Below are 17,830 nucleotides of genomic sequence, written 5' to 3'. Positions count from 1 at the left end.
CGGGTTCCCGTATTGTCTTACCAAAAAATTTTTTTTGATTGGGGCTGAAAATAATATGCATATCAATATCGGTTATTGTGCAGCGGAGTGGAGGCTAATCTGGAGCAAACACTTGTATGGCTGTCGCTGGCTTTATTACCAGATAAACAATATATTAACCAAAAATGCCACTGGCTATGGATAAGAGAAATACGAAGTGTAATTGGTAATACAATACATATATTTGTATATTTATAGTTAAATTATTAAATAATAATAGCATGTATTAATTGGAAAAATTAATTATGTTATGCAATTTTACTGTACAAAAATATGGTAACATTTTTTAAAATTATTTAATATAAAATATAGTATAATAATAATAATTATCAATGCAATCCCTTTGACCTCATTGCCACTAAAATAAAAAATCGACCAAATAGATTGTGAATCCAATTAATGGAGATTATTTTTGACTATCCTTTTTTTTTAGGAAGAAATGCAAGTAGAGACCCAAGATTCCTTTTGATGTAGATGCATTTGGTTAATCCAGACCACAGCCTGGTCTTGTTATTTGGTATATTTTATAAATAAATTCGAAAACAGAATTCAAAATTCGAAAACAAAAATCGAAGCCAGAAAGAAGTCTAAAGCAATGCCGATCCCACAGTCTTAGTGCTCGTGCACGTGCAGCAGTTCTTGGTCCTGGCAAAAACCCGACATGTCTCGACATGTTCAACCGGCTAGATTACTGGGTCGGTCTGGGTCTGCTCCATTCTATAGAAATTAGGTCTCTTATTTGCCAAGGAGCTCAGTGCTGCTACTGCGTTATCTGCAGACATCATCAGACCATCTCAACGATCGCCATGATGATGATTGCTTTTTCATGGATGTTGACGACGTCGACGACCGTTTGCGTGGCCTCCGTGAGGGTGAGGTGCATTAGTTTTGGGTCAGTTTAGGGTTCGTCTCGTTTAATCCTCTTTTATCTTCCATTTTTGATGTGTTTGGGGTTTCTTATTGTGTTCCTTTCTCTTGCTTTTTACCTGCCGATGCTGTGTGCGTTTGACCCTTGCACGTGTGCAACGCGATGGGCCCTTTTCAACAAAAAAATGCAACAATATACAATCCTGACGGGGGAAGGGTATGCACAATGGTCGTGACTGTGGACGTCCAATTCCACTCCAATCCAGCGTAATTGTGACCTTCCGGAAAGAGGGGATTATAGATGCCATTGTCCACCATCGATTTTTTTTCCTGACATCAGAAAAGGTTATATTTTGGCTTAGATAAATTAGAAAAGGGATACATCAAATGGTAAGGTTTCAAATTGCACGCATAGAAACCAAAGAAAATGAAACCCGAAATGTAAATGTTTCGAAAATCGTATAAATCGTATATGATCTGAGCTTAGGTTTCTCCATTTTAAAAAGAATTTTAGTTTAATGGTGATTTTTGTTGTTGTTTGTAAATTATGGAAAAACTGCATAATTCAAATTATGGATGAATAATGTTTAAGAATAGAGTTGTAAAATATAAGGGAGATAGGAAGGACCCGATGTTTGCAGATTTAATTATGTACAAATATTATCCTTCAAGCTGATAGCTCGACATCTCAGATAGTCGATACAGCCATGCCCGGTTGACCAACTTTTGCCTGTTTATATCGACTTTAACTTGTATAAATGTATTAAACATATGTATTATATTCTGAACGTTGACATGCAATGACTGCATCTTGTAAGAGGCGAATACAATATCACTACAATTACTAATTACTCGAAAGGTGTGTAAGGATTAGTGATTTAATAAGAGGAAGAGAATTAGTGGTGGATATGATATGATATGGAATTATAATCCGAGCATAAGACCCTAAACGGTTCATGCAAGGAATAATTCGATCTACAAGGTGGAAGGAACAACGGTATAAAATTTCTAGTAAGTCTAATAGAAACCGTTTATGCGGCTCAACAGATCGGGGCTGTCTATGTCACCCCTGATCAAGCTGTGCATAAAAATCACACCAAGCATTTTTCTAAGGTTAACTAAGGATGGGAGGTTTACTAATAGCAGTCTACTAGAGTAAGATGGGCGTCTCACACCTTCATCCCAGTTAAGACCCCGCAGAGCAAAGAGTACAAAGTTTTTCTGTACTGATTTTATACGGTCCTGGTGTACTTTGTACTGAGGGCACCATACACAGGAGCCGTATTCTAAGATCGGACGAACAAGCGAGGTATAGAGAGTCTTTGTTATATAGGGGCCGTCAAATTCCTTTGACCACCTCTTTATAAACCCAAGCACGCCCATGGCCTTATTTACCATGGTAGAAATGTGTTCGGAAAACTTTAACTTGGGGTCTAACATAACACCCAGATCATTCACCAGGGTAATTATCTCAAGAGAACCACCAAATAGGGTATATCTTTCATATAACAAATATTCTTTGGTAGAAAAAAAACACAACATAACATAGATATAAGCCTTCTTTTTTTTGGGTGATTTCGAATAAGATTTTTTATTATTTGCTAAAAGCGTGTGCTCTGAATTCATAGGATGGATTTGGTATGGGTGTATTTGTAATATTTGGCTGTACAGTCCTTTGCCGATTGCCAACTCCAAAAAATGGTTGACATCAACTTTTGTCGTGCCGTGGCTGTTCTGCTTTCTGTCAAGTGTGAAAAATCGCGCTCTATGGGTCAAAGATAAATTTATATAGATTCGGGTCAGGTTGGGCTGGTTCTAAGAATGTCAGGGAAAATGACAAAAAAAAAAGAGAGCCAGACAGTGGATAATTTTCCTGGCGCCGGCGTCCTGTCGTTCATTGTCCTCCTAACGACTGTAGACGCCTTGCAGATTCCTACCTGTACCCAGCCAAAACCAAAGTGTTACCTGTACCTTCCAATAAACCTGATCGAAGGAACTGTCACCTAAGCAGACAATTTTGGGTTGTTGATAATTTTAAATGGCGTGCCACTTCAATTACTAGAGATACAAGGATACAGGCACAAGGTAATCAAAGGAGTGCGCAGAATCTTGTCGAAAATTCGGCCTGCCTCAGTCAACAGTTTAGCCATAGTTATTTATCATTTACCAGATGGAGCAGGAGGAGTACGAACCACTCAAACCCAGCCCCAGCCCCAGAGCCAACCCCAACCCCCAGATGCCAAATGGAAGATAATGCACTCGCACACATTTGTTTGGTTAGTTTGGTTTCGGTTGAGCTCAATTCAAGCATCAGAAATATCGTTTTACAGAGACGGATAACATATCCCATTCGGCTAGTTTTCATGGCTGATTAGTAGAGATTATTGTGGCATGGTAAACACTTGCGCCTCCTCTCCCGATGCGGCACTTGAAACGACTCGCAAGGAGCAGATCTTTAAGGGAGGGACATCAGCGATAGTGGAGTGTCGGACGAAATGCATTTTCGAACACGAGATCGTCTTGCATGTCGAGGCATTAAATTTCAGGAGTCGTGTCAGATACTGCACTTGACAATTAAACACACACAGACTCAGAAACACAACGCCGCAAAATACCAGATGAAATTCGTGTTGTCAAATATAACAGCGTTCCGGACGAGGACTCAAGGCCGGAGCCGGAGCCAGAGCCAGGACCCCAGTGGGTCCTCGTTGAAACTAGATCCCTGCGCCGCCTAAAAGTCGCTTTGTGGAGTCTCAAGTGCTTGAGCCCTAAAGATAATTATTTACGATCCATACTCAATTGAGACTAATGGATTTCCATATCGAGACTCGACAATTTGTGAAATATCCTAGACACCTATTTGTAAGAATCGTAACCATTCGAAAGCCACTCGATGGCGGCCAATCAGCGGTCGATCTTCCAGGCATCGTTAAAAAAAGAGAGATACAAATTTTAACCGACTTTCTGTGGAACATTTTCGGCATAATTTCCATCGATCGTTCTGGCGGTCAGTTTCCTTTGTGAACACGTGTGCAAGGGTCTCCTTTGTTTAATTTATTTTCTTGTTTCTTTTTTACTTCTCTGTGCTGGCCCTGCCACTGCCCCTTTCCCTGACCTTCCCCGACTTGCTTGTGTCCCCTGTGGCGATGCATTTTATTGATTTTGGATTTTCGAATCTTTTCTCTGCGGTCCTCTTGCTTTTCAGGGGCGTTCTGGTACATTGTGCCCGGGTACGGGTAAAATGTTGGGCATTTTTTCTGGGGCGTTTTGGGAGTGCAACCCAACAATCATCCACAACCGATATTGTTAAAAGATTGATGGGAGACTTTTTGGTGTAAATTGTTAACACTGTTTTCCCTCTGACTTTGGTGGCCCTTGGATCCTGACTATCCTGGCAAAGGGACAGAAGGGCGGAGCCAAAACTCCTCTCTATACTTCTCCCTGTGTTCCGCTGAAAAAGTGTTTTCTAGTGAGTCCTAAAACATCATTTGATGTGTTGAGCATGTATACTTACGAGCATCTTTCCGAACAAGCCTCTTAGTCGAACAATTTACTAATGAGCCGGGCGATCGATAGGAAGTGACTCGGGTCTTTGGAAATAACAAAGAGATGCCGTTGCTGAATCCTATTTAATTATTCCTTTTTGATTTCTTATCGATGGTAATAATAAAATACAATCTTAAGGGATCCATCTATGTCAAAATGGATTCAGGCTTGGACATCGATATTTTGATAAAAAAGAAGTTCAACGACACTCAAAAAATGAGCAAGAACGCTGAGAGCCGCAGCACTACTACTTTTATACCCGCACCCAGTCAGTACATAAATACATATGTAATATTATGAATAATCGCGATTTTATTTTTTTCCATTTTTACGCTACATCTCAACGTCTCTCCTTTACGTTACCTAAAACAAGTTAGTATTTTGCGGACGAGTCAGTAATAGTATTGAAGTACGTAATACGATTTGGTTCATTCAAAATTCATTTGTGGAAATACAGCAATAAATTGTATATTTGAATATAAAAATGGCAGCAAAGTGCAACACTGCAGGCGCAATGCCATGCGACTTGACCCGCGACGTTTGCCAGTTGAAGGGCAAGTACCGCACTACTAATACAATCACAATAAGCAGTGTAAGCGAACAGTTAGATCCCACAGAATCGGTGAGGTCACAGGGCAAGCAGCTTGGGCGGCTCGTCAGGCACATGAAGATGGGGTGCAAAAAGCCGCCAAATCAGAGCACTCTAAAGGGTCTCAATCCCTTCCTGCCTTGCCTCAAGCCTGACTTTCTCTATCATCTGGGCATGGATACGGCCACGACGAACTTCCCCAAGGTCTTTGGCGATGTGCGGGTAAGTCAAATAATGACAAGGTGATCCTTCGGTGGTCATTTCGGTGGAGTGCTCTGAATCTGTAGTTTGTTTGCATGGGTGGTACGCCTGGACGCATGGAGAGATTTGCTTACAGGATTATGAAGGACCTCCGTCTGAAGCTGAGCCCGGTAACTACTCTTAGGAATATGACCGATGGTCATCGCTTTGCGCTCTACAAAGTGGGCCCAGTACTGTGTGTAACTCATGGCATGGGGTGTCCGTCGATTTCCATACTGCTCCATGAGCTCATCAAGATGATGCACTATGCAAAGTGTCAGAATCCCGTATTCATCAGAATTGGGACCTGCGGCGGCATCGGAATAGAGCCCGGAACCGTGGTCATCAGCTCGGAGGCACTGGACTGCAAGCTCAATCCCTATTATGAGGTAATCGTTCAGGGCAAAATCGTGCAGCATTGCAGCCAACTAGACCAGTGTTTGGCCCAAGAACTGCAATCACTGGCGAATCCTTGCGAAGTTGACTTTGAGGCAATTATTGGTAAGACCATTTGCGCCGACGACTTCTATGAAGGCCAGTCCCGACTCGATGGTGCCTTCTGCGACTACACGAGTCACTCGAAGACCGCCTATCTTCTCGGCCTGAAGGGTAACGGAGTGGCCAAATTTGATATGGAGAGTACCGCCTTTGCCGCTCTCACAAAAAGGGCCAATATACGCTCTGCCGTCGTCTGCGTTAGCGTCATCGATCGTATGAAGGGTGATCAGGTAAGTGAATCTGACATCAACTAGCACTCCTCCCATTCCAAATCAATTAATTCACATTAGATACGTGCATGTCCGAAATCCCTTAGTGTGTGGGAGAAGCGGCCTCAGGAGCTCGTGTCGCGATACATTCGCAAAGTACTCCTGGACGAAGTCAACGAAGCCAAAAAAGTGAAAGACGTTCCTGCCCGCTGCGTGGGAGGAGAATCGGAGATCTGAATTGCGGGGAAGGATTATTTATTTACATACTTTCTATGGCACTCCCGAGGCTATCTATGGCACATGCAAGTTCTCAGTTCTCTGCCAAAATAAAAACAAACCTATTACTATATCTAGATATGGGCATTCTCTACGCTTCTTCCCTTTCGGTTTTCTCACATCTTCACTTGCAGCAGTATGATATCACAGGCTGGATACAAAATTTGATCTACTTAGTTCCTTTAGTCTTTGGGGTCTAGGCTCTCATCAAACCGGACAAACGGACATAGCTATATCGACTCGGCGAATTGTTGCTGATAAAGAATATATATGTTTGGATATATATGGCTGTTACACACATCCAAATAAATCCCTAATCTTTCCGAGTACCCGGTAAAACTTACTGTTCTACTAAGTACCAGTATATATTTGCATACATTTGTACAAGTATGTTTTTGATGACTATATCATACGGTATTGCTCAGATAAGAAGGATCAAAATCGGATCACAACAGTTGCAGAGGGTAAAAGCTTCAATGTCAGAGGCCAATGTCTTTATTGCTTCTCGTTAGGATTGAAATATGGAATCAATCCTTGTCGAGCACCCACCTAAATGGCTATTGTAGCAAACAAAAGCCCCTGTAAACCTCATATGAACATGAAATCAGCCTAAAGATTACGCTACGCTGAACGAAATCGTTCTCTTAAGATGCGAGCAAAGGAGAATCGTTTCTCTTGCAGAACAGTAGACATGCGAGGACAAAGGCCGTGGCCTGGCAAGCCGCGCATTTCTGGCCAACAACTCGAGGTAGCACACAAAACACACATCAGACATAAAATGCTTCAAATTTGCTCTTTGTTTTGTCAAAATACCAAATAACATAAGCGACAAGATCTCATTTTCCAATTTCCCAAAAGCGAAATACGAAATAATAGAGTAGAGAGAGAGCAATAGGTCGAGTCACAGGGAAAATTTGAGCAATTTAAAAGATTATCACGTTAGGGATCTGTCTGTCGCAGAGGAGAGGAGGGAGGGGTGGGGAGACACGCAAAATGGAACAAATAGAACTTTGTTTGACTGGCATTGTGTAAACATGGCTCTGGGCTGCGGCTGAGTCCTGGATTCGCATTTGGATTGGGATTCGGTCGAGTAGACAACCGATCATTATTTCTTGTTATTCTTTGGAAATAAGTTGTGAAGAATAGAAACCTTTTTTTCTGCTCGCCGTTCGCTCCCTCTCGCTGTCTATTCGAAATGGTCCAGCACCAAATTAGAGCTCGTTAAAAGGCACACTTTTGTGCGTCAGTATCTGTGTCTCTGTCGGTGTCGGTGTCGGTGTCTCGGGATCAGACGCTAGACACAGAGCCCTGCCCTGCCCTGCCCTACCCAGAGTCGAGACAGCGGATTACCCTTACCCCCGCCTGGGTCCCATCCGTGCCCAGATCACGTTTCAACAGTTTCTACTGCAGGGCTGAGCATCCAGGCAGTCAGCATTCAGCTCTGTTGTCGGGGCTATTAATAAGCCTGGCGGTTGGTGGCTGGTGACAACACGTGAAACTCCATGACGTCTCACTGGGCACTGTGATGTTGGCCAAACCTTCCTCCAACCTTCCTCCGGCCCAACAATGAACAGTCCTGGCAAACACGGCCAATTTCCCAAAAACGTGTTTACAAATATTTTCAAAAGCGGGCCAAACAATGCGACCGCCTTAGGGGGATTCTCTGGCCCTATTGTTTGTATTTTGCATGACTTTTCTTTTAACCATATCCATATATATATACATATGTCTAACTGCATGTATACCCATGCTGCCTTCGATGGCTGTTGTTCTTTTTTAAATGTTTTGTCTTTCGAATCTATAGCTGGATGTATCTATATCCCCATCAAAGTGTCAATTTGTTGCATCTCTTGTTCTTTTTTTTTTGGTGGTCGATTTCCTCTATGATTGAGCAGTAAGCGCAATCCATAAATTGGTATGTTCCTATATTTCTCTATTAACATTATTATTTGGGTTCTTCGAAGTAAGTAAAATGGGGAAGAAGAAATCGATTTCGTTCTCCACTGTTTCCAATCTTATTTAGGAGGATTTATGTGTGTCCACTAAATCTATTTGTTTCTTCATCAAGAATACAATTATTGGGCGTCCCTGTTTTGCACAATATTGTATATGTCCGTCCCATTTCTCCTTGCCAGATACTAGGTCTTTTTCATTCCAAGGATTCCTTCCATGTCCATGTCCAATTCGACCCATGAGCTAGAAAGCCAAAAGGAAGCTTTTCTCAACCCATAAAGCGTATGAATATATTGCCCTGTCTGTCTGTTTGTGCGTCTGTCTCTCCTGATGAGCGCTTAGGTCTCATGGAATCATAAGAGCTAGATCCAAAAAACAACAACGGGCATGTACTAAGGTGAATCTGATAGGACAATGATGTTTCATCACGGATTGACAAATAAAATGAAAATAATCTATAGGTATACATAAATACACATATATACGTAAGTATATGGTGAATAGTTCCGTTTTCCGTCTTTTCAAAGGACCTACGCATAGAGGAATCAATTTAAATTGTCGAATGTCACTAAGGAGTGCATTTTTATTCAACAGGTGGGCGAAGATGCTATTTGACCCTATAATATAAGAATGATTTACGTTTATAGTTCAAAAATCTGTTGGATGCTGGGAGAATCGAATGATACGCATAGTTTAATTGCTATGTTGGAAGATGTATTGGAAGAATGTTGAGAGGGAGTAAACTAGTTTGAGTCTTGGAATCTTGGCTATTGCAGACTGATCTGTGATCTTTTTGCGATCCTTTCTTCACCAGATGGATGAAATATGGTCCCCCGCATTATCTCTATGGCTGTAGTTATTTTCTTTCAAAACATATTTCCTCTAAACTTATCTATGGACTCTACATATATGACGAAGATAATCGCAGCCATTTTGCATGCCTAAACAATGCTTAATCCTTGGTAAATTACTCCTTCCCTAGGACCTTATCTAGGGATATTATCGGGAATTTGTTGAATACTCGCATATCGGCTGTGTTATTTCAATTTTTGCCTAAAAAAACACATCCACATGCGGACGACGGACAATCCCTTTAGATGGAGTGCCATTGATAACAAATTTCATACGTAAAGATTACTTAAAAGGAGCTCAGTGCGTAAAAATGTTATTGTAGGATTATGCTTCCTGTTTCTTTGAAACTCGCTCAACACAAACAACCCATACATACTCGTACTCCTACTCCTACTCGTACATATATCTATAACTGTCAATGACAAAAGAGCGGATCAATAGGACTAGGAATAGAATTGGAAATGGAATTGGAATGCATGCGAGGCCCATCCATTGTGCATATGTGTGTATGTGGGTTGGGTTTTCATGGTCAACCGCTATGTTGGCTTGCCACGGTAGTCGGGTCGGATTTGGGTTTGGGTTCGGGTTTGGGTTTGTGTGTGAGGGAGCGACTTCTTCTTTTCTTAATTCTTCCGTTCTGGCCTCTAGGCGTTCGGGAGGCGACATGTAGGTAAACAAAGACTGACACAGTCGCATATACATATGCATACATGTATGTGTGGGAGTTGGAGGCTTCTTGCCATCGGTGATTAGCTCTTTTGTTGGTATCGTCTTCCACCTCCACGGCATTGTTGATGTCTATATGGTTTCAAAGTGCACAATGTCCGTACGAGATACTTGCCTTCTCTAGTAGCAATTGAGTTCAAACAAGGAGAGTATCTTTCAATCTGCTTACTGGCGATTCCATCTAATCTAGTATCATAGGGATCATTGAATGCTTTTGATTTAATCGGAGTTCGGATATACATATGTATACTTAACCGACTTAAATAGTTTCGTTTTTGGCCATGAAACAAGATGGAAATTTTATGAATGGAAAAAGTAGCAGACTTTTCATATTTCGGGCTCTATCTTTTAAAATTGTAATGCAAAAACCATTATTAACTATTAACTAACTATTAAATATTTTGTTTCCGTTGACTTCCGTTTCTTTTTCCTGTTGCTTGGTCTCCAGATTATATTAGTGGGCGAAACGGCCAATCTAGTGGCATTCAATTAATAACAAGCGTAATTTAAAAGATATCTATATGAAATTTAGTTTAACATGATTGTTAATTACCGGATAACTGTACAAAATTTCAATAGAATCGGTCAACTATATCAAATATATACAATAGTTCCAATTCTTCAAAATATTGAAAGATTTTGAAATACCATTCCAAAGATAGTTTACCAGTGTAACTTATGTAACTTTAAATTTATTAAAATGCAAATATCTGAACTATTGGAAAATAAAACGTCTTCTTCAAAGTTGACATCTAATAGCAAATCTTGAACTTCTTTATCCAACTATATATTTTCTTCGGAAAGCCTTGAAGACGATTTTGATAACTTTGAAATTAAAGGATCAGATTTAAAGAGAAGAGCATGCATTGAATCTTCCATCCTATTTTTACGTGAAAACTTTCGGGTGTGAGCATTTTACTTTTGCGAATCTCAATAAATCGTAGCTTGGAAAAATATTTGCGGTGTAAGATTTAGTTTTCGTTTTCACTATCTTGTATGCATTTTTCGTAAATCGATCATCTACATTAATCGCCAAAGCTTCCTCAGGACTGAATTTAATAGGAAGTTTGGGATCACTGCTAGCACATTTTATTTTTTTTTTGCCATGACCTCTTCATCTTAATTGAGCAATGATATAACTTTCGAAGCATTTCTGTCCCCACCTTTGTACAGATTACCCATCAGACCCATCAGATTAGGGTTGCGCAAGAAAGCCATTCCAAAGATTTAACGATTTCGTTTATTATCCGCTGCACCATGGCCAACTCCCCGATTTTGTTTGGCATAAGGTAATAGATACGATTAGATAAGAAGAAACTGAATACAAAATAATATTAAAGTCGACTAAATCAAAATTGATTCAATTGTGCCGGTTTTCACCGGTCTTCGAAAGAAACCAATTTATACACATAAAATCCCTAAGCTATTCTAACATAAAGGCAAAAGTTACTTTAAACAGGACTAAAAAATCTGAAAACTCTAGCTTTAAAATTGCGAAATAATCGGGCATTTTGTCCATAGTGCACTGCCATCAAATGCGTCAATACTCTTTCTGATATTGTTTTCAATTTCATTTCTTCGAAATCGAATACACATAATTGCGGGATTCAAATTTTGGGTTGCTAATTGGCTGAGGATTTCTTGTAGAACTTATTTATCCAGCAATAACCATCAGTATTTATCTCCAGTAGCAAATCCACCTTCACATGGCCATGACATTGGGCTTCTCTGGGTTTCATTGTTCCACAAGAATCATATGGGAATGAATGCTCTTATCGCAGATGTTCATTAAACTCGCCTCAGAACAAGGCTCAAATAGTTGAACCATGGAAGTGACTAGCCCATTAGAGTAAAATTCGCCAACAATCCAATCTCGCTCTGCTGATTGATAATATCTACTACGAGTATGTGTAACTAAAGTTCACACATGATCTGGTGATAGGGGAATCTGGTTTACCAATTTTTGGTTACAATTACTATCTGAGACACTCAATTAGCAGGCTGTCTGGGTTTTGGCAGAGATATGAACGTCTGGCTACTTGACAGCAGATACAGATACTAATCGACGTGGCTATCTCTGGTGGAAGTGCACCAAAAATATCTTAATCACTGGCATTCGCTCTGCTCGGCTCATTGTTCCCCGAGAACGCTAGGGATAAGTGTCTATCTGTCATGTGCAATCTAGATGTGCTGCACTCGGATCTGGGATTATGGCTGGGCACTTTGTGCCAGCAGAGATGCAGATAAGGAGAGCAGCTCAACTAGCTGGATTTACTTTGTTTTCGTACTTGGTTTACAAAATATTTTCCTCTCATTTCACAGCAGTCCAAGATCTATTGCGATTGATAAGGCCAACAATGGAACCCTGTCTCTGTCCTTGTCTCAAATTTCATGAATAGGTATTTCTTCAATAAATATCCCCTTGTCTACCGTCGCTGAAATGATTGTCCCGAGACGAAGCCGCCAAAAATGAAGAAAATGTTTGAACAACTAACTACAAATATCAAATATTGTTCTTATCGACTTAGCGGACACTTGCTATCGTTTGCCTGCGTCCCGAAAATATAAAATATTGCTGTTTCTATTGTTTGTCTAGTTCCACGGAGCGTTCCAAGTGCGTTTGCTTTGTCCTTTGTCAATATTTGCCGTACAAGTGCAAAGAAAACTTCTATTTACTCAAGACGCTTCTATTTACAGAGAGCTCATTAGATCCCCTCTTATGCACTTGATGGGACGGAGTCTGAGTGCGGGTCCGTTTTGTCAAAGTCACGATGTGTGTAATGTACTTGTAAAGAGAATAGAATTTTTCAACCATAAAATGTGTATACATATGTATTTGTGATCAACATCAAACACAGCATCTGTATGTGTGGGCTGTCCGGTGGCCAGCGTCTGAATGTTCCTCGCACAATTCTTGGGAGATATTTAAAAATTCAACATTTTTAGTTTAATTAATATCTATGTTTAACTGAAAAAGGTCACTAAATATATACACTAATCGCAATAGCCATATCGTGGAATACGGATATCTATTGGGCGCTCCTTTGCCCAGACCAAATGGCGGGATGCATCCACAATTATGAAGATACAGATACAGCGTACAGCGAATATATAGTGTACAGTTACTAAGGTTTACTTTCGCAAATGGTCATAGAATTGCACACTTAAACCAGATCATTTTTAAATTGTATTTACTTCTGCTTCTGCAGCATAACTGTAGACTTATGGTTGAAGAAATCGGCAGATATCGATAAAGAATTTAAAGTCCTTGGTTTTTAGATTGAGTCTAATATTAATTAGGCTTATGTTTAAAGCTTTGGTTTTGGCAAATGAGCTACAGAAGAAACATTGGAAAATATACGACGAACTGTTTATTGGGACAAATAAAACAATAATTGGTGACTGAATATCAATCAATGAAATTAATGTCTAGCATCAATCTCTATGGGCATTAAAATGTTTAATTTATGTTTATTAATTTACATAATAATTTTAAAGTATAATTTTGGCAATTTTCATCGTTTCTAAATTTTAGTAGCTCGAAAATTATAAAAATCATCTTCGGCGATCATGCTCTTTAATGGGTTAATGGCATTGGGCGTACATAAGGAAAATATGCACATAAGTAAAATATACTTTGAAAGACTGTGCAGTGCCTTCGCAAAAAGCTGGATATGTTGTATTCTTAATACAAAATTGTTAAGTTCATTCTAGAAAACCATTGGATTTAATAGAATCGGAGGGATTTAATGGCATATCGTGGCTGCACGGAATTACTGGGAATAAAATAGTAATAACAGGGCACTCAATAGGTGGTCAAAGACGAGGGCTCCTTGATAACTCAGTGACTTTTTGAATAAAGTAACTTTATTCGGCAAAAAAAAAATTTCTCCACATAATCTGATGATCTTTTGATTTGACCCACATCTTTACCAAATCTTTCACTTGAGGATTAATCTTATGTAAATGTAAATGTAATCTTAAATGAATACTGAATTAAATCCATGTAAAATGGGATGTGGACTTCAACCTATCTTCGAAAATCAGTTCTTACTCCAACTGTTTGAGAAAATTACATAAAGGAAAATCTATTGATCGTAATAAGGTGGATTTGACTGATACTCAAAGTTTCAGGTTACCTTTAGGGTGTTTTGGATAGGCAAATACATTGTTTCTAGATGTAGTAAAAGTGCCAGACCAATAAAAACGAAGGAAGTAGATCAACCGATTCATTTGGGAGACAATCGTGAATATCGAGAGTGGATTCACAGTAAGTCCGACTGGGTTCAGTATAAAACCGTATATTAGAAGTACAGTAAAAGTAAAGTGCTACATAACAATGGACCGGCATAGGAAAAACTGAAAAGGAATAGTTATTTTTACAATCTGGCTTTAAGACTAAGATCGGCTTCCGGTTGCCCAGATGTATAACAATTGCATGTAAATTGTATTAGCAACGCATCTTCTTTTTATTGGCCTTGTCCGAAACTCACACAAATTTTTCAAGGCTATGCCAGAACATCCTGGCTCTCCTTTGAGGGCGTTCATTGAATGCCATTCTTGCCTTCGGCTCTTTAGTCGAGTTGAATTGGCATGTAAAATGCAATCGCCGTGTTTGCGTACATTTGTGACCAATTTGAGTCCATCAATGCGGGACAATTTCTCTGCGCTGGTCATAAATGATGGCCTGAATGGAAGAGCTGAGGTAGAAGTTGAGGTCCTGCGGAGCTACGCACGAGTGCCTATCAATGGAAATGGCATTCTTCTTGAACAGGACCTATGCTGGCATTCACACTCGACATAGAGTGAGAAAGTATTGTTTGTCGAGAGGCAACACTCATTCAGCACTCGTAGACCCGCAGACAATGCTGTGTATATCTGCACATGCGCAACGAATGTGTCTCCGATTCTGGCCCATTCAATGAATTCTATTTTCAATTATACATACATTTATTGTCCATACTCATTGTGTTGTCCTCTGGGTCTGCCTGACATGCTTCGAACATGTTTCTACTTGCTGTTGGCCATGCATCTAGCTATTCCAGAATGCATCCATCGATGGACAATGTCTCCGCAGGCTCAACGGATCCTCCACCATTTTGTTTCGAAATCCACGGCATTTTCTAGGCAATTAATTGTTCTGTTCGCTCTGTTGTTCACTTCTCTGCTTTCCACCTTCAATTACTCGTTTAATGGGGACAATGAGCAGTCCTTTAAAACCAATTTTGGTCTCTAAGCAGCAAACAATAGTTTACCAATTATCAAAAAATATAATACATACGTACTCCCTTCTTTTGGAGAGCTGATCATTTGAGTGCCTACGCTAAAGTCATCTGTGGATTCCTGGTAAAAGCAAATTATTGTTAATAGTCGTATAATGGAAGATCATAAATTTCAAGTCAATTTCTAGGGGACATTGTGCAGATTCTTTTCCACCTAGAAAGGTTTTTGTGGCACTGTACATACAGTCTATCCAAAGGATCAATGCATTTGTATTCTATAGCAATCTGGTGGCAATCGAAATAACCGAATTGTGTGGGATGACATGTTGAAAAGTGCCCACGATAAAAGAAGAAGTTCTCCTGCCGGTAAGTTCCTATTGCAACTATTTCTAGTTTATTATATAGTGGTCCCATATATCATACACAAATGCAACTGAAATTGCTGTCAAGCCGAGCGCTCTTATGGAAGGTACATATATCCTCCGTCAATCCATTTGGTTTTAATATCGAAAACAAAACAGAGTTTTTAACTGAAACACTTTCTTTTTATGCGCGGTATTCGAGGAGCTTAGGGATCTGGTAGGGCTATGGTGGATGTGTATAACAGAAAGAAGGAAGCGTTTCCAACCCCATGAAGTATATATATTCTTAACCAGCATCAATAGCCGAGTCGATATAGGCATGTCTGTCTGTCCTTCCTTCCGTCCGTCCATCTGTCCGTCCGTCTAATTCTTTAGGAATATTAGAGCTAGAGCAACCAAATTATGTGGACAGACTCCAGTGATATCAAACTGAATCGGGCGACCATATCTACCAGATTGCACAATCTGCATCATTATCAAGTCGGGCAATTATTATAGACAGAAGGAACGAATCTATTTGCCGTGGCTACGAACCCCCTACCACGCACTCACTCTCCGTCTCCCTCATCCTCGTGCAGTGTGCGCCTCTGGCAGAGGGAAGCGAGATAACTACAGCTAGGAAAATAGCTAGGGGATTCCACAGGGGAAATTTTGTTGTTCATTCCAGCTATAATATTGATCCGATCTAGGCCAGATCTGGATCTACTTATACTTGGGACCAACTTTGATTTTTGTAAAGAATTCAATCATATAGAGCCATTCTAACTAGCACTGCAACTACCTTAGTTAGTGCATATGGTAATTCTTGGATTCTGCGTTTTCGGTTTCCTCATATCATTAAAATTGTAGATGCCTTAGATACATATGTATGTATATGTTCTTTGTGGTGGCGAATGGTGAAATTTTAAAATTAACTGTTTATATTTAGATATCAAAGGAGTCTCACAACGAAATTTGATTGCTCTAGTGGGCAGACACACATGGCTATAACGACTTTGATGTTAATGATCAAGAGTACATATACTTTATGGGGTGGGAAAAGCTTCCTTCAGGAAATTGGTTTTGAGTACCCTTTAGTTTTGAGTACCAGGTATAATTAGGGACAAAACTAGCCCAGAAAAAAATTACGGTCAATACGGAAACGTTGATCCTAGCTGGGTGTACATGACTAAAGTTTTGTACGTAAAGAAAAGACTGCTTCCTGTAACATCAATTGAACAAAGTGGTATTATATAGCCAAATCAGTGAATAGAGAATCCCTTAAGTTTCCAGTCCAAAGGCGAACTTTGGACAGGAGTGGAATGCAGGCGATGGCACAGAGAGATTTGGTTGAAATCCGAGCTTCGAACCCTAGAAAGGTTCCAAGAAATGGTTCGATATTTACTTAGATTGAAAAGTTTTCTATGTCTAGACATGTCCAGTGTGATGCATGCATCACAACATGATGCACAATGCAACATGCATTTAAACAATATTATAAACCATTTTTGGGTAAAATCAAAATCATTTTTTCAATTATCTACAATATATTGAAATATTGCCTATGTGCATGCATTTGAATTTTTGGGCGCGAAAACCACAACTGTCTAGCTTAGAACTCTTCTGAGCCCTATAATTGGTCCTAAGGCACTTTTTCGTTTTCAAGATAATTCAAGATACCCAAGAGGACATCAATTTCCTCGGCTAATAACAGCTTAAAATATATACCGTTAGACGAGATTGAACCATTTTGATTGGAACTTTTGTTAGATAGTTTAATATGTAAGAAAGGTATTGTGGAAGAGCTTTTATCAATAATCATCTTCCTTGTAGGAGAGAAGAAATACTGGAAAACATGACTACAAATAGCAAAAAATCAGGAAAAAAGGTAACTGTTTCTGTTTTTACATCAAAGTTAATAGAATGTTATGTTAATTGTTTAAACTACTTTATGGAAATACTCGTACGTTTTTATTAAAATTCAACTTGCTGGTCTCGGTGGAAACGCTTATAAATATGTACTTATGTAAATATTTTGCTATCAAAAGTTATTAGTTCCCACTTGGACTAAACATTATTTGGTTATGTTTTATCTCAAGTCCCCTATAAGTGGCAAAGCAAAGCAATCCCTCGATCTAAAGCAGGTTCTTGTTAAAACAATTAAGGGATTTGTTGTAGCCTTCTTCCCGTTGCCCATACAATGATGTGTCTAATGAACTGGGCAACTAAGTGAAAATCGTGTTGATCGATATAAAAGATCGCTTTTGCGAAGATCAAAAGCAAAACCGAGACCAGGACCGAGACCAAGACCACCAAGCCAAATGAATTTTCCGCTTTGATCCTGCCGTAGCCGCTCGCCATTGTAGCTGGTAATCGCACCAGGTGACGGAGGCCTCGGTTTGACAGAGGCCCGAGCTGTAGGAAGAGGCCGTGTATATAGCACTGTAGTGACAAGGGAATAGTTTGGAGGTG

At 39.8% G+C, this 17,830-nt stretch overlaps 1 protein-coding gene across 1 annotated transcript; it reads left to right on the top strand.

Moving 5' to 3' along the window:
* The first annotated feature begins 4,923 nt into the window (after positions 1-4,923).
* LOC108153671 (uridine phosphorylase 1-like) lies at positions 4,924-6,286 on the top strand. Its single transcript, XM_017283785.2, has 4 exons — positions 4,924-5,006; positions 5,070-5,263; positions 5,329-6,009; positions 6,070-6,286. The coding sequence occupies exons 1-4, from the start codon at positions 4,937-4,939 to the stop codon at positions 6,223-6,225; spliced, it is 1,101 nt and encodes a 366-aa protein (XP_017139274.2). The 5' UTR covers positions 4,924-4,936; the 3' UTR covers positions 6,226-6,286.
* Positions 6,287-17,830: the final 11,544 nt, after the last annotated feature.

The sequence above is a fragment of the Drosophila miranda genome, chromosome XR (genome assembly GCF_003369915.1).
Source record: "Drosophila miranda strain MSH22 chromosome XR, D.miranda_PacBio2.1, whole genome shotgun sequence".
NCBI lineage: Eukaryota > Metazoa > Arthropoda > Insecta > Diptera > Drosophilidae > Drosophila > Drosophila miranda.
Note: the sequence above shows the minus strand (reverse complement) of the source record. Positions and strands in the feature narration are given on the sequence as shown.

Bases quoted from the DNA above. Each gene is read 5' to 3' on its own strand.
- LOC108153671 (XM_017283785.2), top strand. From the start codon at position 4,937: ATGGCAGCAAAGTGCAACACTGCAGGCGCAATGCCATGCGACTTGACC. The intron at 5,264-5,328 runs GTAAGTCAAATA...CTGAATCTGTAG, and splicing joins AGGTCTTTGGCGATGTGCGG to TTTGTTTGCATGGGTGGTAC. The intron at 6,010-6,069 runs GTAAGTGAATCT...AATTCACATTAG, and splicing joins ATCGTATGAAGGGTGATCAG to ATACGTGCATGTCCGAAATC.